General features: G+C 36.7%; 1 protein-coding gene across 1 annotated transcript in view; it reads right to left on the bottom strand.

Moving 5' to 3' along the window:
• LOC131427522 (uncharacterized) overlaps nucleotides 1-27662 on the bottom strand; it is a 103681-nt gene that overhangs the window by 22732 nt on the left and 53287 nt on the right. Inside the window, exon 3 of the mRNA XM_058590789.1 lies at nucleotides 4750-6633. Coding sequence (XP_058446772.1) covers nucleotides 4750-6318 — 1569 coding nt within the window. The 5' untranslated portion in view covers nucleotides 6319-6633. The remainder of the gene's footprint in view (nucleotides 1-4749; nucleotides 6634-27662) is intronic.

Genomic DNA, 27662 nt, shown 5'->3' with positions numbered 1-27662 from the left:
ATTCGAAATCAATAATAAGCGAAAATGCTTTGTCATGTTTGCCGGAGTACCCAATCCACATATCACAACAGAACATTTAAGCTGCTTTCAATACTTATTGGAAATTTTAACTACTAACGAGACCATAAGAATTAGAAGAATTCATTCGGTCAAAAATTGCCTTTTATTATAATCTTGTTACTGTTTGCTGATCGGGAAGTGATATGCTGTGTCATTGGAAGTTGTGTCAGTAAGTTCAATTTGCGTATTGGAATTTTTTCTTATTAAAAATTTCATTCTTTTGTCTTTGAACACTTTCTGTTAAGCTTTCGCATTACTCTTTTCTGTAGACCTTTTAAAACAGCTTTTTGTTAGTCTTCCAGCTCTTATCTGTTGGTTATTGGAGCCGATGAGTTTGCTTTTGTTACCGATTGAAACCTTTCACACAATGGAAAATTTCTATCATCACCTGACAACCCGACGGCTCCGCTAGCAATCTCTTAGCGTTGATTGCCGGCAGCATCGAGGAACGCGATCGATAATGGAGATGCGATGGCGGTGTTGTTTTGAATGACAGCTGTGTGTTTGCACAACGCGACAACGGTTGTTTTCCTTTGTCTTCTTCTTCTTCTCCTTCTGTTTAGTACCCGGCGAAAACTTGTGATGATTGTATTTTTTATCGCGGTGTAGAATTGAAGTAATCCCGTGATTGCGGCAGAACAAAAATGCAATTATCTTTTGTTATGTTATTTTTGGATGCAATTGAAAAACAGCTCAAAGCGTAAGTAAAGCAGTTCAATATGAGCTTTTGTTGTTATGAAGCTTACCAAACGGTGACAGGTTGATGTTTTGATATAGAATCGGCTGGATCGTAAGATAAACACCTAACCACGGTAGGAGGTAAGATAACTTTCATATTTTGAAGAGTTTTTCTTCGGTATCGCGAACCTAGAATTACATAACTGAATTCATGTTATTTCCTTCTTGTCAAATAATAAGATACATTAAGTCTTCGCATCATCTAAATCTATCCCAATTGTCCGAACGAACTTCTAAAGGGTGCTACGATCGAAAATTAGTCAAACAGCAATGCGTGTAAATCATCAATTCGCAAGACCCTATCTCATGTCCCTACGTGTGTCTATTTATGACCGGCGTCGACTGAATGCTGGGTGTTTCTCGCGGTAGTATCAGAATGAGAGGGTGCGAATGACAAATCGCTGGGCTTCCCAAGAAGGGGAATACTATTGATCGATGAAAAACACAAATCTCGAATTGGATGGCGTTGCACTGCAGGAGATTCTTTTTGAATGGGATAGAAGGTGTAGAAAATCGAGTTTTATCAAAGTAGTCGATCGCGTTCAGAAACAACGTCAAATGGAACTCGAAAGAAGAAGAAAAAAAGTTGTTTCCAAACTAGTAGTTTGGTTTTTGAAGCTATATACTTTAGTTTTTTTAGGCCTATCTGAGTCAACGACTGAGTGAAGGTACTACGGATCTCCGATTATGGAGGTTTTAATCTTAAGGTCATTCGCCTCTTCGGGCTAGAAAAAACTTTTCTGACCCTATATGCGGGGTTGGGAATCGAACCCAGACGGGTTGCGTGAAAGGCATCGACTTACCCATCACGCTATACCCGTCCCCAATATGAAAAATTGTTCCATTTGACGAAACGTTTTCCTCGATATTATCGTGAGATGGGAAGCGTTACGTTATGTTAAAGAAGCTAGAAAGTGTTACATACGATAATTTTCTTAAATTGGGAGTTAAAAATCATATGAGTTATTTTGTTGAAATTAAGAATGTTAAAAAACGGTATAAAGGTTAGTTTCTCACGGTAAACGATTTACAATGCAATTCTTTTAAGGAAGTTATGGGCATTACGAAGCGTTACATGCGTTACTTTTTTGTAAGTTATAGACGTTACAAAGCGTTACATCCGTTACATTTTTGTAAGTTATAAACGTTACAAAGCGTTACATACGTTACTTTTTTGTAAGTTATAGGTTATAGGGGAAATGTTACATCCGTTACATTTTTGTAAGTTATAAACGATACAAAGCGTTACATACGTTACTTTTTGTATTTTATAGACGTTACGGAGCGTTACATGCGTTACTTTCAAGTAAGTTATAGGCGTTACAAAGCGTTAAATGCGTTACTTTTTGTGAATCATAAACGTTACGAAGCGTTACATGGGTTACTTTTTTATATGTTATAGGCGTTACTTTTTTGTAATTTATGGGCGTTACTTTTTAGTAAGTTATAGGCGTTACGAAGCGTTACATGCGTAACTTTTTTGTAAGTTATAGGCGTTACGAAGCGTTACTTGCGTAACTTTTTTGCAAGTTATAGGCGTTACAAAGCGTTACTTTTTGAGAGTCAAAGATGTTACGAAGCGTTACATTTTTGAAACTTATTGGCGTTGCGAAGCGTTACATTCGTTACTTCTTTGTATGTTATAGGCCTTACGAAGTGTTACATGTTATTTTTAGCGTTACATGCGTTACTCTTTTGTAAGTTATAGGTGTTACGGAGCATTATTTTCCTGTAAGTTAAAGGCACTACGAAATGTCACATGCGTTACTTTTTTGTAAGTTATAGGTGTTACGAAGCGTTACATGTGTACTTTCTAATAAATTATAGGCGTTACGAAGCGTTACATGCGTTACTTTTTTGAAAGTTACAGGCGTTACAAAGCGTTACCTGCGTTACTTTTCTGTAAGTTATAGACGTTGTTCATGTTACTTCTTAGTAAGTTATAGGCACTACGAAGTGTTACATGCGTTACTTTTAAGTAAGTTATAGGCGTTACAAAGCTTAACATGCGTTAATTTTTTGTAAGTTGTAGGCGTTACGAAGCGTTACATGTGTACTTTCTAATAAATTATAGACGTTACGAAGCGTTACATGCGTTTCTTTTTTGTAAGTTATAGGTGTTGCGCAGCGTTACATACGTTACTTTTAGTAAGCTATAGGCGTTACGAAGCGTTAAATGCGTTACTTTTTTGTGAATCATAAACGTTACTAAGCGTTATATGGATAACTTTTTTATAAATTATAGGCGTTACTTTTTTGTAATTTATGGGCGCTACTTTTTAGTAAGTTATAGGCGTTACGAAGCGTTACATGCGTTACTTTTTTGTAAGTTATAGACGTTACGAAGTGTTACATGCGTTACTTTTTTATAAGTTATAGGCGTTACTTTTTTATAATTTATGGGCGTTACTTTTTAGCAAGTTCTAGGCGTAACGAAGCGTTACATGCGTTACTTTTTTGTAAGTTATAGGCGTTACGAAGCGTTACCTGCGTTACTTTTTTGTGAGTCATAGGCGTTACGAAGCGTTACATATGTAACTTTTTCGTGTATTATAGGCGTTACAAAACGCTACGTACATTACTTTTTTGTAGGTTATAGGTATTACGAAGCGTTACGTGCGTTATTTTGTAGTAAGTTATGACGTAATGAAGCGTTACATGCGTTACTTTTTCGTGAGTTATAGGCGTATCTTTATATCTTTGACTCTTAACAAAGATGTTACGAAGCGTTACAATTTTGAAACTTATAGGCGTTGCGAAACGTTACATTCGTTACTTCTTTGTATGTTTGTATGTATGCGTATGTATGTATGTATGATTCTGCAGAATAGAAAGATATCCTTCCGTTGGATCCCGCACATACTTATTTAGGGCTGGAAAGCCGAACGCAAGCGCACTTCGAGTACATGTTTGGCTGAATTCATTATTATACGCTAGGAAACAGAATGATTACCCGACAATAGACTAAAGTCAGTACGAGTGTTTCGAAGCGCCACGAGTGCCTTGAAGGGCGTCTCAATAAAACGAAAAGATCATAATGTCCAATTTATGTGAGTTTCGTTTTGGAATTTCAGATCACTACTTTCGGAACCTGAATCCGAAACCAGTATAGCCAAAGTAAATTTTAATGACCATCTACTAATATGACCTATAAATTTAGAAGATGTATTCCGTTCTCCACGAATCGGTTGTGTTAATTGTCCTCATTTAAAGTTCTCTCGGGCACAGTCACAATTTTTATTTGAATACTTTATAATGACAGATCCGGTGGAAAAGTTTACAGTGTCTGTTAAAAACGCCGGTAAAAGGCACAACGAGAATCAGGTACATAAGCAATCTTCAGTAACATTATTTTTTTATCTGAGGCCCCCTTGCGAAACGAAATCATGGGTTTGAGCCGCCAACCCAGGACGAAAAATGGAACACCCAAAGGTGATAAAAATTGTATAACAGTTTCAGAGATTGGAAACAGTTAGCAAAGTTTGAGTCTGCTCGCCTGAAAAACTTTCGATTCTGTTTCGTCATCCCATCTAGCGTTATCCAATCGGTTCCACTGAAACAATAGAGATCTTTAGAAGTCGTCGATTATACCGGTCCGGTCCGGCATAAGTTTCGAGTTCCTGAACTTTTGCCTTATCACATTTCTACTCAATCACCACATGAACAAAAAACGTTGCAAATATTGTCCAAACGACAAAGTTAAAGCTGAAGACACTTCAAACGATGTTCTGTTATTGAAAAAAAAACGATGAGAGCTGTAGTCGTTTAAATTTGTATAGTAACACAATGAAAAAATGGCATATGTCAAAGATTGAAAACTACAAACCCGGCACTGTCACTTCGGCGAAAATTTTAATAAAATACGTTTATTCGGCTATCCTATTTTTCATTCAACTAAAACTCTTAAAAATATCTAACAAACTGCGGCCATCACGGCCGACTATTACAAACCTTATTCTTGACGCGTCTCTTCGTGGCCTCCTGCTCCGTCGATCCATCGGCCGTTCCCGGTGGTCTCAGGCTAAGTTCCTGTAAACGTTGCCGCAGCACCGGATCCTCCTCGTCGATGCTCAGCGTCGAACAGGTCGAACAGTCCGACACTTTCCGTTCCGGTGTCCGCAGTCCGCACTGATAGTCACAACCTTCCAGCGCACTGATCGACGAACCGCAGTAGTTCAGATTGCTGCAGGACGAAGCGGCACTGACATCCGACTCGCAATCGATGGATGCCCGACGGAGCTGATGCCGACGTAGGTATTCTATTTCTTCCAGCGTGATGCCACACATCGTTTCGTCCGAATAGTCGGACACCACGACCGAAGGTGTGCGAACGTACCGGACTCCGTCGGTACCGGAATCGCTGACATAACTTTGGGCGGATTCCCGCCGTGAGATCGAGTTGCTTTGACATCCGAATGCTTCGGTGGAAACGGATTCGGCGAGAGGAGCATTGCTACCGAGCGGCAGTTCGATGAGCTGTGCTTCCAGGATCATTTTGCTGCGAACAATCGTCGGACAATGTTCGACTCCAATCGTCGAGCTGTCTGAAGTTGGCAGGAGTGTCGGTTCCGGAACTGGCAGTAGTGCCGACCGTAGTGGAATGTCTGCTACTCCAAGCGTTAGGCGGCGCGTTTTTCCGACACTGCTGATGATCTGTTGCTGTTCCTGTTGGCTGAGGTCCTCGTCAAGACCGAGCGCAGAATCGGAACTCGACGAGCGAGTTACTTTATCTCGGATTTTCATCTTCATTTGATTGCCGGAACTATCTTCGTCGCTGGAACAGTACGGGCTTTGCGGGTTTGTAGTCCAACCGTCGTCTGAAGTGGGACTTTCGTTGGTGCGTTTTCTGCTGGCACTGGTTGTTTCCAGTTGCTCGGCCGATGCAGGACTACCAACCGAGCCCGGCTGTGTTCCACAGACATTATTCGCACCGGTCTTATCACTGGAACCAACCGCCCCTACCGTCTTATCTAATCGTTGTTTAACAACTTCTCGTTCGTCTCCACGAGCCCCACTCACAACGGCACTCATAAACCTTTTCGTTTCGGTCTCCTGTTGTTTGATAATATTTGCATACATTTCAATTAGTCGTTCGACACACGGAAATCGAACCATTTCTTCGTCACTTTCGACTCCGGACGATAGAGATCCCGATCCGGATCGGTACTGGCGGCCACTTCCATCTTCATCACCCCAGAATCCTTTGTAAACAGCAGTTTTCCGCTGCCTTGGTCGGCCATTTCTCGTCATGCCGATCATTTTGTCCGCGGCTTCCTTTTCAACAGAACCGTTGCTTGGTTCTTCCCAGTTCTGTGCCGTTGAATTCCGGATCAAACGAACCTCAGCCTCAGCTGTGGCAATCGCTTTGACGTCACCCGTCGGTTGGGGCTCCAAGTTGCCCACAGTTCTCGTTGGCTCAACCGGCGAATCTTTACTTCGAACCGAGCATTTGCCGTAGGAGGAGGAGGAAAAGGAGGCGGAGTCAGAGGAGGATGAGGATGCCAGACTCGGTTCGGTCATCCTGCCTCCACCGGGGGCTTAACCGTGCTTTCAGTCACTAATCGATCGACTCATTATCGACCGAACAAAATGTGACAAGATAACAACACTTCATTCCGGCGCGGGATTAGCGACTAGCCAGGTGGGAAATTCCCAAAAATTATGTCAACTGGATCATCTAGGATTTGCGACCAACGTCTGATGAACGATCAGGGGAAGGTTGTGACTGACGTGCGACTGTTTTTTTTCTGGGACGTGCAACCGGTCGATAGGTCGAACACGCACATAAACACACAAACGCACGCATGCATCGGTTTTATCAGGACACGAATAAATCTGGAAGAAAACAACAATAGATGAAAATTCATAATTAGTAGCGATTGGGGCAGTTGTCGGGGGCAGCTGAGGATGGTTGTCGCGAAGGGAGATCGAAGAGGTACGTGCGATGCAGAATGATACTCTTTTATTAGCTTATCTTTATAAGGCTTACGATAGGTAAAGTAATTAGACGGAAAACTTGTGATTGTCCGAAATAATTTGTTGAACCGCGTTTACAATTGATACAACTGAGTAAGAAATTTTGGATGAACTAAATTAAATTTTCATGAACATATTAGATTCGAATATATTGAGTCATTAAGTCAACTTCAAACATTTGCCTCGATCAAATAAAACTATCTTTGCATTGAATTTAGTGCGGTAATGCATAATAAAGGTTGATTTTTTTTGCTGGTTTTCTTTTGGCAACACTGTTTTTGACAGATCACGCGTGAATTATGTCTTGTGTCATTGTCGAACTTGTTCAGTTTGGTCTATAATTTAATTATGAATCGTCGTTTAGTCTATAATTTTTGAAAAGGGCGTATGTGTTTTATACAACATTATTTTTAAGCAATTATAACTCGAAATCTATAGCTTCTACGCACATTGGGTCTAAGAAGAAGTTGTAGGCAATCAATTAAACTTTCTTAAAAATATGAACAATGAAAAACAATCTTCCGATTCTTTTAAAAATCAAAAATAAAAATATTTTTTCAAAATATCATATGTATGTATCATAAATTTACCGTAACAAAGTCTAGATAATTTAGTGTAGATGCGATTAGTACATAAAAATATATATGTTATCGCGATAAAAACAAAGTCTTATATTTTTCTTTGAAACAAAGTCAGCTTCAAAGCATACGCCATTTTTTTCGCTTTGGTTTCCTGATAGCATTCTAAAAAAGGAGACAGAAATAAATTTGACTCGACAAGGCTGCCAAACACACAGACGTTTCATCGTATATAAACACATTTTTGTTTCGCATTCAATCTTTGTGAAAGTTGAATATTTATTCATTGTTCATTGGAATCCATGTAATGTCCAACCCATACGATATATTTATGTGATAACACTTTTCATCAAAATAATAAGATGTATGCTGGCAACCTGGTACAGTTTGCTCATATACGAGAGAGTACAAGAGAAATACGATGCGCAAAGGGAATTGAGCGAACCACGTGGTCGATTTAAAACTCAACACGTGGCCCTCGTGGTCGCGTATAACCACGTGTCTCGCTCTGCGTATTACATTCCTCTCCATGCTCTCTCGCATATGTACAAAATGACTCTCGATGGGCCGGGTGACCAGAAAAGTTTCGATATTTTCGGTTAAAAGTTTGACTACATCTCATAAAATCCGATAAAGCTACCGCTTGTTTGGCAGTCTTGCTGAGCCGATATTATTTCTCTCTCATTTTTCGTTTCGTTGCCAGGAAACTGGAGCAGAAAAAATGGCGCGTGCATAGAAATCGACTTACCTTTACAAAAATAACATTCACTTCATTTTTATCGTGACAACACCTATGTTTTTTCATGCACTAATCGCATCTAAATTAAATTATCTAGACATTGTCAGGTGCCCTTGAAGGCGAGATATTCAATGAACAAGTTGAGAGTTTTCAGCTATGAAATTCTTGCTTCTGATAAAAGACTTTCCCGACCGCTAAAGTCAATGAATCATTATGAAATTTTCACAGAATAAGCAAAACTAATTTTCTAAGAGATTGTCAGTTGGGTTTTTTTTTATATTCGTCACCGTTTCTGAGAAAATCAGATTTGAAGCGTGAAAATAGCCCTCTAGAACACCCTAAAACACACTAGCCTCATACCTTAATGGAAAAGTTCATAAAGAGCTACTTGATTTATTTATTTATTTATTTATTTATTTATTTATTTATTTGTCGTCAATCAAAAGTAGACCATAAGGATAATTACAATAATCGTCTTAAATTAGTAAACTATTCTAAATAGATCACTAAATAATGTATAATTTATTATGAGTTAAATAATTATAATTGGCTTACCGAATAGAACTGAAATATTGCTTTAGTTTGTTTTTTGACATAGTGAAATCGACTGCTTCTGAATGCTTGTTGTATACAGCCATCAATTGATTTATTGGCCCATTTTTTGCATAGTTTGTTCGCTGGTGGTTTGTAATAAAAATATTTCGATTTCTTAAAGGCCGAGATGGTATGTAAAAATTTAGTTCGGACAGGAGTTGACTGGAATCTAGGCGATTCGAGACAATGTCATTTACAAATGAGACCATTGAAAATTCTCTGCGTTCTTTTAATGTTTGAATACTGATCAGCATACAGCGGGCTTTATAGGACGGAAGAGGAAGTCTTGTCCAACCTAATTTACGAAGTGCAAATAACAAAAATTGTTTTTGAACTGATTCAATTCGATCTTCCCAAGTGATTAAGTAAGGTGACCAAACTAAGCTACAGTATTCGAGTACTGACCGAACATAGGCAATGTATAATGTTTTAATTGTATACGGATCGTGAAAACAGTAACAAAATCGTTTTATGAATCCTAGCATGTTATTGGCTCTGTTTATGATTGTATTATAATGGTCAACAAAAGTCATTTTAGAATCTAGTATTATTCCTAAGTCCCTAATTCTTTCGCATTTTTGAACTGTTTGACTTCCAAGAGTAAGTATCAAGTTAGGTGTATTTCGTTTTTTACTGAATGTTATTCTACTGCATTTTTTCACATTTAGTTGAAGAAGATTTTTGTTACACCATGTATAAAAAGAAAGAATTTCTTCTTGATAAACCTTGGCATCCTCACTTTTCTCTATTTCTAAAAATAGTTTTATATCGTCTGCGTATATTAGAATTTTTATTTTTTTTAAAAGAAAGGAAATGTCGTTAACAAACAAGATAAATAAAAGAGGACCTAAATGAGATCCCTGGGGGACCCCGGAACTGACGTGAATGGGGCTCGACTTTTTACCCTTAAATTTTACAATTTGTTGACGATTTGTTAGATAAGATTCCAACCATTTAAGAAGACCTGGTAAGATTCCCAATTTCTGTAATTTGAACATAAGCATGGGTATGTCAACACGATCGAATGCTTTGCTGAAATCTGTATAAAGAGCTTCAATGTAATTTCCCTTGTCCATAGCGGTCAGGGTATAGTGGACGAATTCAAGCAAATTAGTAGTAGTGGAACGTCCTTTGAAAAATCCATGTTGAATGTGAGTAATTCTATTTTTTATTTGACTAAACAGTTTGTCATTAACGATCGCTTCAAATAGCTTCGGAATGCAAGAAAGAATAGCAATCCCGCGATAGTTGCATATGTCTGCTTTTTTCCCATTTTTGAAAATTGGTATAAGGAAAGAGTTTTTCCACGTATCTGAAAAAACTCCAGACTGAAGCGAATTATTAAAAAGCCAGCACAAAGGGGTCGCTAGATCATCAGGTCCGGCACTTTTAGAGACATCCAATTTGTTTAGGGCATCTATTATGTCTAGCACTTCGATTTGATTTACATTAATATCTTCAGTAAACTCTGGAAAGAAATTAAAATATTCACGATCGCGGTCATCTTCAGAAAACTTCGTGTAGATTTGTTGAAAAAATTTAGCGAAAAGATTACAAATTTCTTGTGAGTTATTACCAATGTTTTCCTGTAGATACATTCTTGACGGAAAGTTTTCTGATTTCAATTTGTTTCTAACATAACTAAAGAATTTTTTTGGGCAAGACTTTATTTCCTGTTCAGTTCTTGAGTTATACTCTTTGAATGCAGTATCAATTGCTGAACTTAGTTGGTCACAGATGTGTATGTAATTCGATAAATTGTCACTATTATTTTCTCTTTTGTACTTTTTATGAGCTTTTTGTTTTCGATTTCTTAGGTTTCTAATATGCTCGTTATACCAAACAGGATACTTTGAATTATTTTGTCGCCTAATTTTCTTTAATGGGACATGTTCATTTATTATGTCGTACAGCCGTGCATAGAAAATATCGACTGAAATTTCGACATTTCCTTCGTTTCTAAGGAGGTCTTGCCAATCTATTTCTCTTAGCTTACGACTAATACTATCATAATTTGCTGAGTGGTAATCGAAAATCTCCTCATACTCGTAGTCGTCGGGTCTATTAATCTGATGTATAAATATTGAGAATTCGATTGCTGTATGAAAAGCTTCATTTTTCCACAATGGAGTTGGTGATTCTGTTACACAAAAATCATCGTGAATATTAGTAAATAAAAAATCTAAATAACAGTTTTGCTGATTTTTTACATGATTAATTTTATTAAGTCCTAAACCGGATATTTTGTCGAATAAGTAATGAAGTGTTTCATTCTCCCCAACGAGAGGTAGTAATATGCTATCATTTTCAGCGTCTTGAATAAAGTCGATATTGCGCTGATTAAAGTCTCCATATATATGAACTTTAACTTCCGATGGAAGCTTAGTAATTATTTCATCAGCAACATGCAGAAACTTTTCATATGTGGCTTTTTGGGCATTGTTAGGAGGAAAATATACTGAAAGATATAAATGATAAGTGCAGTCATTTTCGAGATATACGAAAAACAAAATCGAGAAAATAGATATTTCATGAGAATACGCCTTCTTTTAAAAATTAGTCTGTGTTCTCTACAACCAAATTTCCAAAGTATTATTTTTGTAATTCTAATGAAAATATGAATAAACTGTTCTTTGACATCAAGACGATGCGAGCAGTTGTTTTCGAGATATTTTTAAAACAAAATAAAAAAAAACTGATTCGTAAAAATACACATTTTTTATGAATTAGGTTCGCTTTTCAATGAGCGTTCTGCATAATAATAAGTCAATTGTCGTTTTGAAAACCAACTTTATTATTTCTTATCGGCACCAAAACTCATTACAGTTGTGTTGCATGTTTTAAATATCTTAGTAATTATATAGTCTATTTTAAACTATTAACTTTTAAGTCTTATTATTCGCAGATTTATGTTTAATGTGATAGCTCGATTCTGTGCCAGTTGAAATGAATTTCGCAGCAATCTTATTTTCTGCTATTGGAATGAAGCAATGATATTTTTGTGTAACCTGAATCATTTTCGTTTGTTGATCGACTTCTTTCCATTCTACAGCACATATTCGTCTTGTGACCTAGAACAAAACGAGATATCTGTGAAATTACCTTGACTAAGCCCAATTACATTTATTCTTATGAAAACATAGTTCTTTGGAAATCGTAGAAAAGTTTTTCTACGGTAAACTTTTTTTATAGATCCCCCCTCCAACTTTTTTAAGAATTCATAAGTTTCCTTGTAACTTGATGACATTTGTGAAATAAAATGAAAAAAATGTTACAGGAGAAAAACCAAAAATTTTGAAAAAATGAATTTATTTTCTATTTCTTGAAAGCTCGGAAGATATTTTATTCCATGTATATATTTTGTTAAAGTTCAATTGATTGTCTACAACTTAATCCTAGACATAATTATCATAGAAGCTCTGGATTTTGAGTTATAGTTGTTTGAAAATAATGTTACTTGAAACATTTACGCCCTTTTCAAAAATTAGTCTTGAGTGAAAAAAATCTCTAGATCAGTGAAAAAATACTTTATTTGTCATACCGATCACACAGGCAAAGTTTCATGCAAATCGATTTTTTTCTGTTCATAGTAATTTCTCTTTAAAAAATATAGCTTGAGCTTTATTCTAATTATGTGCTTATGCTACAGGGAATAAAGGGAACCCTTGTATAAGTTGTGTCTATGAATATGTATGTGAATGTTTCGCAATCGGGTTTCAAAATGTGTGAACTTAGTACGAGAACATTCAATTCGAATTATCGATTCGATTCTCTGCGAGAATTTGAAATTTGCGATTCTCTCCTGTTAAATTCTACACAGCGCTGGTCACATACTCAGAGTACAAGGTGGGACGAAGAAATCTGTATAAAATGTCCAAAACGACGTATGTAACAATGAGAGATTCTCTTTGTTCACTTTCTCTTTTGATTATTACGGCACTCTTAGCAATCCTTCTCTCCAATCATTTACCGATAATAATAACTAAAGCTATCATCTTTTAATCTGCTCTGGAGAAATTACCGAAAAAAGCAGGAATATTTCGCAATAATCGAAAGAGAAAGTAAACAAAGAGAATCTCTCATTGTTACATAAGTCGTTTTGAACATTTTATACAGAAATATAGTAAAATTCTCTCACAGTTCACGAGGCAGAGAGTTCTTGCCGCACCAAATATACCAAATCGACGATGCGTTATTAAGCGACCCATACATCTACAGTTTTCCGGACAGTTCAAAGGAACCAGTGTTGGTGATTGCCGAAAATTTGACAGAAGCTGCTATATTGCTATCTATATTGTATACAACATTTTCAATCCGGTAGAAGATGCTACAAGAACTCGAGTCTCTCAATGCATGAACCATGGGAGAATTTTGCTACATTACTTCGCTCCATTTCATACTCAGAGTATTTCGCGCCCTTAAAAAAAATTTACCGTCTGATAATGATCGTTGCTGTGTGGAATTTACCAAGAGAGAATCGAAAGTATCGCAGAAAATCAAATCGACGATTCGACATGATGATTCTCATACTAGGTTGCAATATTTTAAAACCCTTGTGTGGAGCACTCACAGACATTTTCATAGACACAACTTATACAATGGTTATATGCACATAGTTAGAATAAGCGGCAATAATAAAATGATTCTATCGCAATTATCAACTGCCTGTATAGAATCGGATCGCGAAACGAGAATAAGCGACCGTTTGTTGCTTCAGAGAGGATCCACACAGCAGCGTGATAATCTTTGATTCTCAGAAATGTCATCGAGAGAAATTCGCTCTCGCACTTGTGTCGATTATATGTTAAATGAGCCATGCCGGGTTTTTGTTGTTGCGATGATTTCCAACTCTCTTTGATGGCACTGATTCAATCGTTGAAGCGTTGCCAGTGAACGTTCTTTGATACGATAAAAGCCAATGAGCATGAACTTAGCGAGGCACCTCTCGCCGATGATAACATAAACAGGTGAATATTTTGTTGCTAATTTGTTGCTAATTAGTTACGGTAATTTTGAATTTGTTGCTCAATTTTTTATCTATTTTTTCGAGTACTTCGCTAAGTTCATATGAAGTTAGCGAAGCCTTCCTTCCAAATATGCTTCAAAACAAATCGAAGCCTAGTAAATAATTTGTTGCTAATTTGTTGCTAATTAGCTACGGTAACTTTGAATTTGTTGCTCAATTTTTTAAAAAAAATTTTGAGTACTTCGCTAAGTTCATATGAAGTTAGCGAAGCCTCTCTTCCAAATATGCTTCAAAAGAAATTGAACCCTAGTGAATAATTTGTTGCTAATTTGATGCTATTTAGTTACGGTAATTTTGATTTTGTTGCTCTATTTTTTTTATTTTTTTGAGTACTTCGCTAAGTTCATATGAAGTTAGCGAAGCCTCCTTTCCAAATATGCTTCAAAACAAATCGAAGCCTAGTGAATAATTTGATGCTAATTTGTTGCTAATTAGTTACGGTAACTTTGAATTTGTTGCTCAATTTTTTTTTATTTTTTTGAGTACTTCGCTGAGTTCATATGAAGTTAGCGAAGCCTCCCTTCCAAATATGCTTTAAAACAAATTGAACCCTAGTGAATAATTTGTTGCTAATTAGTAACGGTAATGTTGAATTGGTTGCTCATTTTTTTTTAAATTTTTTTGAGTACTGAGTTTGAGTTCATATGAAGTTAGCGAAGCCACCCTTCTAAGTATGCTTCAAAACAATTCGAAGCCCAGTGAATTATTTGTTGCTAATTAGTTACGGTAATTTTAAATTTGTTGCTCTATTTTTTAATATTTTTCTGAGTACTGAATTTGAGTTCATATGAAGTTAGCGAAGCCCTCCTCCCAAATATGCTTCAAAACAAATCGGAGCCTAGTGAATAATTTGTTGCTAATTAGTTACGGTAGTTTTGAATTTGTTGCTCGATTTTTTTTATTTTTCTAGTACTTAGCGAAGTACTCAAAAAACTAAAAAAAAATTGAGCAACAAATTCAAAGTTATCGTAACTAATTAGCAACAAATTATTCACCTATTTGAAATATCATCGGCGAGAGGTGCCTCGCTAAGTTCATGCTCATCGTTCTGACTTCAGTCCATTGTCGGGTAAATGTTCTGTTCTCTGTCATATAGTAATGATCATTCAACCAAACATGTGTTGGAAGTGCGCTTGCGTTCGTTTTTTAGTTCTAAATAAGTATGTGCGGGTTCCAGCCGGAGGATATCTTTCTCATCTGCAGAATCTAACCCAACTATGGCATGCTCGCGTACTTACTCTTCTATCCAGTAAAAATACTCTATATTTTAATTATTGTAGTTTATTTTGTCCCGGTATTAATTTCCATTTTATGTACTTTGCACACTGTCAGTGGCAATGGAGTTTTGACCATCACGAAACTCTTAACACCACTATTTCACGGTGTAAGCTACAGGATCAACAGCCCCATAATATTCATCAAACTTTTTTTGTTTCCGGTTCTGATTTCGGGCCCCTCCTCTGGGGTCTACGTGCTGACTATTTCTCCCTTCTCAAATGAGTTGAAATATTCGATTAGGGTTTAAATTCTTGAAGTGTTCTCAAATCCAAATGAAATTAAGTAAAGCCTACCAATAAGAAACCAGATCCCACAATTTTTTGCTAACCAACAGTTCACCCATCGGCCGATAAAAAAATCTGACCACTCAGACAAAACGATGCAGCATCCTCGCCCTTGCTCCTCTTCAAATAAATAAATAAAAAATTGAGCAGCAAATTCAAAATAACCGTAACTAATTAGCAACAATTTATTCACTGGGCTTCTATTTGTTTTTAAGCATGTTGGGAAGGGGGGCTTCGCTAACTTCATACTTTAGCGAAGTACTCAAAAAAAATTTAAAAAAATTGAGCAACAAATCAAAAATACCGTAAATTATTAGCAACAAATTAGAACCAAATTATTTACTAGGCTTCGATTTGTTTTGAAGCATATTTGGAAGGGAGGTTTCGCTAACTTCATATGAACATAGCGAAGTACTAAAAAAAATAAGCAACAAATTCAAAGTTACCGTAACTAATTAGCAACAAATTATTCACTGGGCTTCGATTTGTTTTGAAGCATACTTAGAAGGGGGGCTTCGCTAACTTCATATGAACTCAAACTAAGTACTCCAAAAAAATTAAAAAAATAGAGCAACAAATTCAAAATTACCGTAACTAATTAGCAACAAATTATTCACTAGGGTTCAATTTGTTTTGAAGCATATTTGGAAGGGAAGCTTCGCTAACTTCATATGAACTTAGCGAAGTACTCAAAAAAATTTAAAAAAATTGAGCAACAAATTCAAAGTTACCGTAACTAATTAGCAACAAATTAGCAACAAATTATTCACCTATTCGCGTTATCATCGGTGAGGGGTGCCTCGCTAAGTTCATGCTCATTAAAAGCCATCCTTGAAAGGAACCTTAGACGGAATAAAATACTGAGCGATTATCTGAACTGAGCGTGTGTGGTGTCAGGTCAGTTTTACGTTTTGTCTTCATGTCAATTTCATGAGTTTTTTTTCATGGAGGCACATTATTATGATTAAAAGAAAATTGACGGATGGAACGATTAACTGAAGAACTGTCAGTTAATCGGATAAAACTGAGCTCGAGTTTCAGTCAAGAAACCAAACGATTGGCCGGATGAACTCTTTAGTCACTTCAGTTATTCGTTCAGTCATGACGTCACACACGAAAACTGTCCGGAAAACTGAACATGTATAGGCCGCTTTATATTACAGTTCGTTTCCTGTTGTACACACATACAAATAAGCCCAGTATATGAAAACCAATGTTGCCGCGTTTGCAGAGTTATCTTTGAATTTATAGATTTCTGATTAACGCTGTAGATATTTATAGACCCACAGATTTTCAAGCATTTTACTTATTATTCATTGTGAAATGTACATTTTTAGAAATTTACGTATTTCGTGCAGTTGACGTTCATTTTTGCTCACTAAAAACTATTTTCACCTTTTTTATTACATGTGCTTAAACTGCAGAAAAATTTTCTGATGCCTGCAGGCAACGAGTCTCGACGAACTGAGCAAATTTCCGTGTGTGTGTGCGTTGTTTTCGAATTCAACACAATTCCATATTTATATTGATTTCAATTGCTTACAGCAATAATTGCTGGAAGAACATGTCTTCATACAACCGTTCGAACCAGTTCGTCGAGATCAGCGAATGTGGATCCGACTTCTGGTTCTGGAACTACGGGATGATATGTGTAACGAAATTAAAATAATGTCACTCATCTTTCTCTGGCTGAACCGATTTCTTCCATCCAAGATTCAAATGAAAGGTACTAAGATTCCACAAAAACTGCTTGTTTATAAATCAGGACCGACTTCCAGTTCAGTAAATACAGGTGTTTATTTTAAAAATGTCAATTTTCTATTCGAATCAAATGTGATGGTTTACAATCCCTTAGGTGAATTCATTTGATTTCGGCTAGACCGATTTTCGAATTACGATTCCAAAAGTATCGGGAACGAAGGAGCTTAATCGTTTTCTCAAAGAAGCCCAAAACGAATTTTATTAACAAAAATTTAAATTAATGGTCCCATACAAAATTTGTGAATTTTATCCGATTCAGACTTCCGACTTTGCAATTACAGGGTGAAGAGTTTTCAAAATTCAAACCGTCATAGAAGATGACGATACCAAAAAATCTTCACAGTTGAGCTCAAAACTATTCCAATTTATTCATCATATTAATTCATGATCATACGAACCGTTTTGAGTTATTCTGGTCCCTGAATACCGTTTCTGGAAGTACGGAATAAATAATGACAAAAACTCTAGAGTGGAACTCACTTCGACATCTCATGGAATCGATTGTCACACGTTTGGATTCATAGGAATAATTTTATGGTTTCATACAATTATTCTTTTCGATTCGACTTACAGTTTCGAAATTACAGGATAGTGAGTGAATGAAATTTTAAACTTTCCATTTAAACCGACGGTCATTGAAATAATTTCATGAAAACTAAAAGTACCGAAGAATGTTCATGCAAAAAACACATGCGGAGTGATAAAGATTCGGGGATAGACTGAAGTATCATTTTAAGCATAGACTGAACGAGATATTTAATTAATGTAGTTCCTTAATGTTATAATGTATTCCTTGTTTTACAAACTGTCAACAGTAATTCATTCTTGTATAATTTTTTTTAGTTAGCCTGTATCATTGTGGATCCCTTGAAAGGAAATCAATTCCACTGGGATTCCGCAATATTTATTAATAATGTTTAATTGCACATCATGAAAATACAAACATCTAAGCGTATTGTAACGTAAGAGTTTCTTTCAGTAGTATTTTGCCAGATTTTGTTTTGAGCTGAGATTAGTTTGCGTCCACTACCAGGGTGCTTCACAAATTGAAGCTCTTTGATGTAGGGGAGTGTGGTGGGCAAAAAAAAAGAAAAGGTATCATCTCACTGTCAGGTGGATTAAAACAGATTTTTTGTTAGCAATTTTTTCGATCTGTGGATGTTCATTTTGCTCAGAGATTGTAGAGATCGTAGTAGGCTGTAAGGTAATATAACAGCTCGCTCAAAATTTTTCCAACCAGCGTTCTTAAAGTTAAAATAATAAAAAATGGTCATTTAGAGGTTAGCCAAATTTTGTGCTAGGGCATATAACCGTTTTTATTATTTTTACGTTTCTTCTTTGACTCATCTGTGCAGAGCAGTTCAAACTAAACTGATTAGTGCTGTGTGTTGAGAACATAATCATCTATCATGGGACAAAATTTTATCAAAATAGAAAATGGGTCTTTTTTTTATTCAATAATAACATATTTAAAGGCACACTGCTTAAGCTCTAAGATACCAAGGGTATTTTCTAATCTTAATTCACGACTAACTTAAAACTAGGATCAGTGTTGGTGATTGCTGGAAATTTGACAGAAGCTGCTCGATATTTATCTATATTGTAAGCGGCCCTTACACGTGACAATATTATTGTCAATCCAACGTATTGTCAATACCATCAATCCAATTGGCTTGATAACTTGAGTCCGAGTTTTTCGAGAAATTCTAGCGTTTGGCGTTTTAAATATTGCAAATGAATATTAAAATATTGAGAGAAGAGGTTGTTGCACATATTTAACAGTTTCTCTCTGGAGAGAAAGTATTGTCGGATTGATGAGCAGTTTTGATTTTTTGACAATATTTCCGTCAATCCAATGAAGTTTCCATTACACGATCAAAAGTATTGTCAATACTCCCTGTATTGACAATAATATTGTCTCGTGTAAGGGCAGCTGTATATAACGTTTTCAATCCAGTAGAAGATGCTACAAGAACTCGTGTCTCTCAATGCACGAACCGCGAGAAAATTTTTCTACATTACTTCGCTCCACTTCATACTCTGAGTATTTCACGGCCCTTAGCAACCCTGTTTCGCATGGCATATTTTCACACGACCCCATATTAGTATAAAGATGTCCATCGTGCTGACGGTGTCTCGTGCGTTCAGAGTAGCTGCTTTAACTTAAATGACGCTATTTCTCACATCACATTTCATTTTATACCTGCTACTGGCAGCGGTGTACGGACAGCCCCTTTGCCAAAATTCCTTTTCCTGTTCACAGAACGGGAAAAAGTGAGATGACTTAAAAGAGAGAGTTAGAAGCGCGGCAGTCAGTAATACTGATTTGACTGTCTAGCTGTTAACAGCATCTCATGGAATTTTTACGCAGTAACACGCACACAGGAGGAACAGTTATGGGCAAGGCATAGTCCCGCTCGAACTGTGCTGGTCTGCAGTTCCCAGTTGGCAGGGATACTTGTATACTAGTATAATTGTATACTAGTATAAAGATGTGTTCAACATCATCACTTCCACTTTCGCATTGCCGTTCGTAATTGAATGTGTTAGTGACGGTGCAAATTATTTTAACTTTCATCTTGATGAATCTTTTGGTGGGAAATATTAAAAATTTAATTAACTCTTAATGATTATCTGTGGCACTAAAAAGTGTCTTGAATTGTCACAATCAACAAGATCCGCGATGGTTCTCGTGTGTGTCTTATTTCGGCAACAGTTGCTCAGAAAATGGCAGGAAAGTGACAAAATTCAACTAGTTCTTTATGATTATCTTTAGCACTGAAAAGTGCTTTGAATGGGCCTTGCTGGACTTTTTGGCTGCCTTTCTACCGGTTTTCGGTGTCATCGTGCTGACGGTGTCTCGTGCGTTCAGAGTAGCTGCTTTAACTTAAACGACGCTATTTCTCACATTTCATTTTATACCTGCTACTGGCAGCGGTGTACGGACAGCCCCTTTGCCAAAATTCCTTTTCCTGTTCGCAGAACGGGAAACAGTGAGACGACAGGTCCTCGATGTTGCACTCGTGTGTATCTTGTTTCGGGAACAGTTGCTCAGCAAATGGTAGGAAAAATGAACCACTCAACGTTTATATGGATGCTCTTGTAGACATGCAGACATCTCGCGTTCTGATTGGCTGGTGCTGTCATGGGTTAAATCAAACTTCAATGTTGTTGCAATACACGCTCAAGTTGAAAATTTTCGATTCTATTGGTAGTTAAATTATATAAATCCTTCCACAGATCACTGAGCTATGAGCTTTCAAAATACGAGAAAGGCAAACGCGCCTTATGAATTATCCTCTTTCATACTTTTTTTTTTGTTTCAATTATAGAGGCTTTAACATTAATGTCATTCGCCTCTTCGGGCCAGAAAAACTTTCTGGCCCTATGTGCGGGGTTGGGAATCGAACCCAGGCGGGCTGCGTGAAAGGCATCGACTTACCCATCACGCTATACCCGTCCCCACTCTTTCATACTTGTTTATACCAAACATTTCAGAAAAGTTGAATTTTGAATTATTTGAAATTATTTCACACAACTGAAAATTTTATCATAAAGTTGTGATCATATTTCCGATGGCATGTAGCAAGAATTATGTTGATTCATTAGATACAACAGGAGATATTCACAATCAAAAACTTATCACTCTCTCAGAGGGTAAATTTTGAAAAGGCGCCCCATAGTAAAGTAAGTCGTATTCACGACAAAAAGGTGGTATGGGAACGAATGACTTAAAACGACACAGATCAAATTAATTGACATCGAGATGGTGGAGAAACGGAGGAAGAGAGAACGAAAAAGTTAGTGACAGAAAAAAGATCTTGTGGACAGGCGAGGGATTGAGAGAATCGGGCGAATGTTAGTCTCGAACCTGAAAATGGGTCTTTTGTAAATCTTGTTTAAATTTTTAAAGCCATTGTTAACAATGTGGGAAATCAAACAAGATTTTTTCATTATTTTTATTCGAAAGTGGACTGATTTTTGTGAAAATCGCATGTACAATACTTCTAAAAGACAGTCTAGATAGATTCCGAAATAAAACAAAGTATGCAAAATGGTTTTTTGTGACAAAGTCTACATGCCCAGAAAGTTTCATTTTGATCTGAGATAGTGTTGTCAACTGCAAATACAAATTGACTCAAAATACGTCTTTTGAATTGAAATAGTTTTTAGCACTGTACTGATGACGGTATAAAGTTATTAACGTTCATCACCATTCAATACCACTGCACTGAAATAAAAAAAATACACTCCGTTTCTAATGACATTTTTTTGTTCATTATGCAGCTCCACACCGCGGTAACAATGACTTCACTCATTCTAACTTGGGTGCAGTTTCTTTCCTATTCTTTAGCGCACTGTGAAACAAATAACAAAAACATCCGGCAAGATGTATCAACTATGGTATTAGCCAGTTTTCCTGAGAAGACAACATCAAAGCAAAAAAAAAAACATCGTTAGTTTTCGTTGCACGTGGACAATAAACCAAAACATAAACAAAGCCCGGGAACTTTTAGCAATTTCGCTATGATTCAGGAAAACACAGCTGAGAGATTTTTTTACCGGCCGGCTGTCAACATTGGGAGATCGGCAAAGACTGCACAAGAGAATGAGTGAATTCAAGCGGAAAGCTAACGGGTAACAACGACATTCTCTGAGAAGCACCTTGAGCTGTGGGAGATTTGAGCAATATTCTGTTCATTATCTCTCGGTAAGAGAACCCGTTTTCTGTTAATATGAGATTCCTGACTCGTTGAGTCCAGCTGACCATCGGCAAACAATCATGCTTCGACATGCGATCTGTTTCGATTCATGGAGACGCATCATCGTTTACTGGGAAAGTCTGTTGAAAAAAACAGTAAACAAATTATGGTTCATTTAAACATGGTTAACGGCAAGAGAAACGTTTCGTTGCATAGCAAAGGATTCTGAGGGGAAAGAGAATTGAGCTACAAACTCTGTTATCTATTTACGCTCATTAAATACATGTCAAAAATTGTACACAAGAGGTTTTTTTTTGCAAATGAGAGCTTCCCTATGTTTATTTTTTTTAATGTGTATTAATTTTGGATTAGGATAGCTTTTCAGTCTTATTATTTACGAAATTTTCTATACTATCATTATTAGAATATTACTTACTTTTAAAATTTTGTGATTTTTGTTGTAAGCAAAATTGTAAACCTACTTATCATGTTGTTGGTTTCTTCCTGTTTGAAAAAATCTTGGACTTAATTGGTACTGCATAAAGTATAATTCTGTATAAAATGTTCAAAACGATGAATGTAACAATGAGAGATACTCTTTGTTTACTTTCTCTTTCGATTATTGCGAAACATTCTCGCCTTTTTCGGTAATTTCTACGTTAACATTTCATTAGGTCACATAAACCTATGAGAGTTTCTCTTTGTTTACTTTCTCTTTTGTTAATATCTCCTTAATTTTCACGTGTATTTACAAGATATGGGTTAGAATGAAAGACAATATTCCCATGTTTCTAACAATACCAAATATTCAATGAACTTTTGTTTAATAACGCAGATATAGTCGAAAGTGAAAGTGAACAAAGAGAAACGGTCAATTGTTTTTAGGCCCTTTTGAAATGTTGACGTCGATCTCTTCAGTGTAGATTCAAAGATGATAGCTTTAGTTATTATTATCGGTAAATAATTGGAGTGAAAGATTGCTAAGAGTACCGTAATAATCGAAAGAAGTCGTTTTATGTAAGTGAAAGTATGCAGAAAAATATATCAGTTAATTGTAAAACAAGTTTTTCATGTGTTAAACAGATATTCCTACAGTATAAATGTTTTAATTTCAGCTGAGAGTAATGTATTCTAGGACAGTTCATGTCAATGTTAATAAAACCGCTTAACGCTTAAAAATGTGCTGCTAAAGTGAAGTGGTACTATTTGTATTTTCTTGAAAGTGTGTCTGTAGCATTAGGTTTACCAGCGAGCCATTCTGCAAGTGAAGGAAAAATTTCCTAATTCCCTGTGACCATTTTTCTGGCGAGTTTCCTTTTGAGAATTGTAATCTTTTGGTTCATTTCCATATCCTTTGTGAGTTTATTGATAAAGATATAAGCAGTTAATTAGGTAAAATTGCGTTGTTCAAGCAGTGAATGATTAGCTGCCCCCCGAAGAGGCTAACAGTAAAAAATATTTATTGCAATTGGCGTCTTAAGTTCAAATAACTGAATGATTGGTTGAAATAACTGAGACATTTTTTTTTGTTTTCATGCATACAAGTTACTTTGCTGGGGTTGTGTCTTTGTTCAATTGCACGAGTGACACCTCATTGAAACGTTTCATTGTTCGCTCAGGGTGTTTGGCATTGCTCAACTGAAACCTTTCATTACTTGTTTGTGGTGCGTGTTTTTGTTGGGTGTCGTTGCTAAGCTGCCAGCACGATAAATAAAAAATGATAGATTAGATAAAACAACAGTCGATTAGTTGTACCAAATTTTAACCAATCAAAATTAGAAACACAACTAATATTTTAGTTGTTTTGCGATCGCTGGCTTTTCCGTGTGAAATGTGGGCCTACTTTCATGTAAAAAGTCTGGAGAATCGATTAGAAGAACCCAAACTGGCCGCACGAAACGTTCTGATGACAATTTTATCGAGATTTAAGGTCGATTTACATTTACAGATATCATGAATTAGAAGAATTGGGGTAAAATAGTCACCAGAACGTTTCGTGCTGCCAGTGTAGGTTCTTCCATTCGGTTCTACAGACTTTTTTCTATAAGATAAGCTAGATTTAGTAACCTTCCTATAAGTTTTACCATGATTTAAGACCGATTTATAATAAAATACCATAAAATGGAGGAAATGGGGTAAAATAGACACCAGAATATTCGTGCGGCCAGTGTAGGTTCTTCCATTCGATTCTACTGACTTTTTTTACATAAGATAAGCTTGATTTAGTAAACTTATAATAAGTTTTACCAAGATTTAAGGACGGCTCACAATAAGATATCATGATATAGAGGAAATGGGGTAAAATAGTCACCAGAACGTTTCGTGTGTCCAGTGTAGGTTCTTCCATTCGGTTCTACAGACTTTTTTCTATAAGATAAGCTAGATTTAGTAACCTTCATATAAGCTTTATCATGATTTAAGACCGATTTATAATAAAATACCATAAAATGGAGGAAATGGGGTAAAATAGTCACCAGAATATTCGTGCGGCCAGTGTAGGTTCTTCCATTCGAATCTCCAGACGTTTTTACATAATATAATATAGTTTTCGTATGCTTTCAACGTGGTTCGCTTAAGACTTATGGGGGATTTTGATGAAAATTTCACATATTGGAGGAATTGGGGTAAAATAGCCACCAAAACGTTTCCTGCGGCCAGTATAAGTTCTGGCATTCGATTCTACAGTCTTTTTCACATAAAATAAGCTGGATTTAGTAAACTTCCAATAAGTTTTACCGAGATTTAAGGACGATTTACAATAAGATATCATGAAAGGGAGAAATGGGGTAAAATAATCACCAGAACGTTTCATGCGGCCAGTGTATTCTCCAGACATTTCTACATAAAATCAAGCTATTTCAGTAGACCGCACTCGAATTCTTTTCAAGTTACAGAACAAATACTACAGAAAACCCTAAAACTGCTGGGCATTTAGGGTAAAACGAGCATGATGGCGATTCGTGCGGCCATTAAAAACCATTCCATTGAATTTCTTGGATTTTTTTTTCGCATAAGAAACACTCTTGTTTGTTGCCTTTTTCCATGGTTCCCGATTTCTTTGCAGGTTTCCTGGACTTTTTTTTCCCACTGTGCAGTGTTTCACATTCGATTAAGAGTGGTTAAAAACCGATCATTGTGCGTAAAGCACCTGAATTTTAAGAACAGTTTACTAATAAAATGAATTGCATTCAATTCGGCTATTTATATAATTTCGCAGGATACAAAAGAAATGTAGATTGAAGTGAGCAGAGTCTGTGTTCTTGGTTCATGTTTCTCAAACGAAAAGCTCGGTGTTGCAAATATGGATCGATACAATGAGGTACTTTTTTTCAGTTGCATATAAATCGACATGAACATTTCAAATGGACCTATAAGCCAATGACAGATTATTCTTATTTACTTCCTTTTCTGTTTATGAATCAATGTTCATGATTACTTCCTAAGAGGAAGATGACCCGAAATTTTCATTTTACTTCCAATAACTAGATAGTTTACAAACATTTGTAATGCAAAAATAATCGTAAGGAAAAGTAAACAAAGAGATCCCGACATAGGCATTTATGCCCTATTGAAATGTTCACGTCAAAATAATGCAGCATTATGGTTGGCTCGTTTCTTATCAATAGCCGGAACAATCCCAATGAAATACAGGGGAAAAAATGTTATTTGAAAAAAACTTCCGACGAGTTTGAGTCGACTAAAAAACTCTTGTTTCGAATCGAAAACTTCAATCTCAAGTATTTATATTGTATCCGAATACCTGGTGGAATGTCATCATCCCTGTTCTGCGATGAACCTCTAAACATTCAGTGTTACCGATTGTTTCGTGGTGCACATAACGAAATGGGTTCCGTTTCCAAACCAGGAACGCTCCATCGCAACCCGTGGTTTGTAAAGAAGTACTATACGACGACGAATCGCGATCCTTATGCTTCTACGCCCAGGAGCCCGTAGGAGTTTTACCGTATGGGTTGCAGCACTAAGTAGCATTCCTACATTGATTACTAGCAAACAAAACATTCATAACCTCGAAAGCTATTCGTCAAACATTTTTACTGAAGCCGTTGGACGCTTTATTGGCACTGTCATCCACAGCAAACAGTAATTGAACATCATTAAGTTAACACTTGAAGCATCCACACTAAGGAAGAGTTGTAAAAAAGACGTTCCACTTGCCAGTTCAGTTGCCGGAACGAAAACTGAAACTTGTTTTCGAGTGGTTTATTTATGAAAGGGACTCCACTCCATCCACATCCACGTCGATGCACTTCGCTGTTTAATGGCTTTATGAGCAAGGTTTATTTTGGTCATCATGTTAAGTACTTGTAATGTCCCCGTCAAATTGACCGCGCAATTATGACCGAACCGAACCGGACCGGACCGCAAGGGTTAATAATCGACTGGAATTGGCATGGCATTCGTGTTTTTGTTCTGCACCAGCTAATTGATCCTGATTATTGCTCAATCCGAAGCTATGCAGCGGTCGGAAAACGTGACCAGTCGAAATTTATTTATTGCGAATGTTAATTATTAAAGCATTCTCATTTTGTTGTTGTTGTGGTTGTGGTTAAGTATTCAATTTTTCTTTTAGCTAATAAAAATTCCATGCAGTTATTCGAGATATCGAGAATTCTCTTGAACACTGGAATGATTCAAAACTATTTTCAATCAAACTCATAACTGACCTCCCAGTGGGCGAGTTCCTGCTCGCACTCTTTCGTCCAAATATTTAGACCTGCCAATTGCCATTTAGCGATGCCAAACAAATCCAAAGTGCGAAGTGTGTCAATTAAGTGGTCACCGGCACGATCGATTTTCGCCTTCCACAAGCACAATTTATTGTACGATCGTGTCGGTGCGGATTTGATAGACGTCCGGATCGGTTTGGCAGCGTCAGTCAACAAGCTCCAGCGATTTGACGTTGCACACTAAAAGTTATAGAATAATTGGCAGCGCCGTAATACGATAATGTTCGGTGTGTCGGCCATTTGAGGCAAAATGAGGACCTCCCATCGATTTGATTCGATTCAGAACAGCATGTTTCGATTGATCCGGTGTCACAGCCGGTGCGATCCGAGAAAGGTGGGTATGATTGACGATTGACGAAACGTTGGCGGATTCGAATAGAAAGCACTACAACCGTCGCCCAGACCACATAAGCCCGGTTCTAATTGGCCCCCAGCGAGGAACGACCGCTGAATGCAAATTGATTGATTTGATTGGTGCGTGATCAAATTGTTTTGTTGAAACTTTTCTTTGCGGTTGCCAATAATTGCCAATTACGATTGATGGCCATTGGCGATCCAAGGTGAATGGTATCACTTGTTTGTTTTGATTTACATGCTCTAATGGGATTAACGTCGTTCCGTAACCTAGTCGGTGTTGAACAGTCGTTCGCACCGCACGCATATAGCTCTTGGCTCCTGGAAATTTTTTCTGGATACCTAGAGTTTCATCGATTCAAGGCTTCAGTCTTTTTCAAGGCTATCAATTAGTCAGCCTTTCTCAAGGCTATACAAAGAGTGATATTCGAGTGAATAAGAAATTAATCAGCCTTTTTTAAGGCATGCTATTTAAAAAACTATTCTTCGAACTAATCAGTCTTTATCAAGACTTTTCCAAACTAGGAGTCTAATCGAAGACTAATAACATTCACGATCTTATAGAATCTGAATGTAAAAATAAAAGACAACGGACGGAATTCCCTTCCGTTGAATCTATGCCGTCTAACAATATTTACGAGATTCTTCCTGAATCCGATTGTAGCGACATAGAAGAAAATGCTTCAAAAATTCCCAAAATGGACGCTTGTCGTTCTGGGAAGAAACAACAATCTATTCCACCAGTGACGGTGATGACTTCCGACTTCAAAGCATTCCGGATTGAGCTTTCTACTTTTCTCCCGGAAGTAAAAGTCTCATTTCA

Source organism: Malaya genurostris, chromosome 2 (assembly GCF_030247185.1).
Source record: "Malaya genurostris strain Urasoe2022 chromosome 2, Malgen_1.1, whole genome shotgun sequence".
NCBI lineage: Eukaryota > Metazoa > Arthropoda > Insecta > Diptera > Culicidae > Malaya > Malaya genurostris.
The sequence above is the reverse complement of the archived record's forward strand: the minus strand, read 5'-3'. Positions and strand labels throughout refer to the sequence as shown.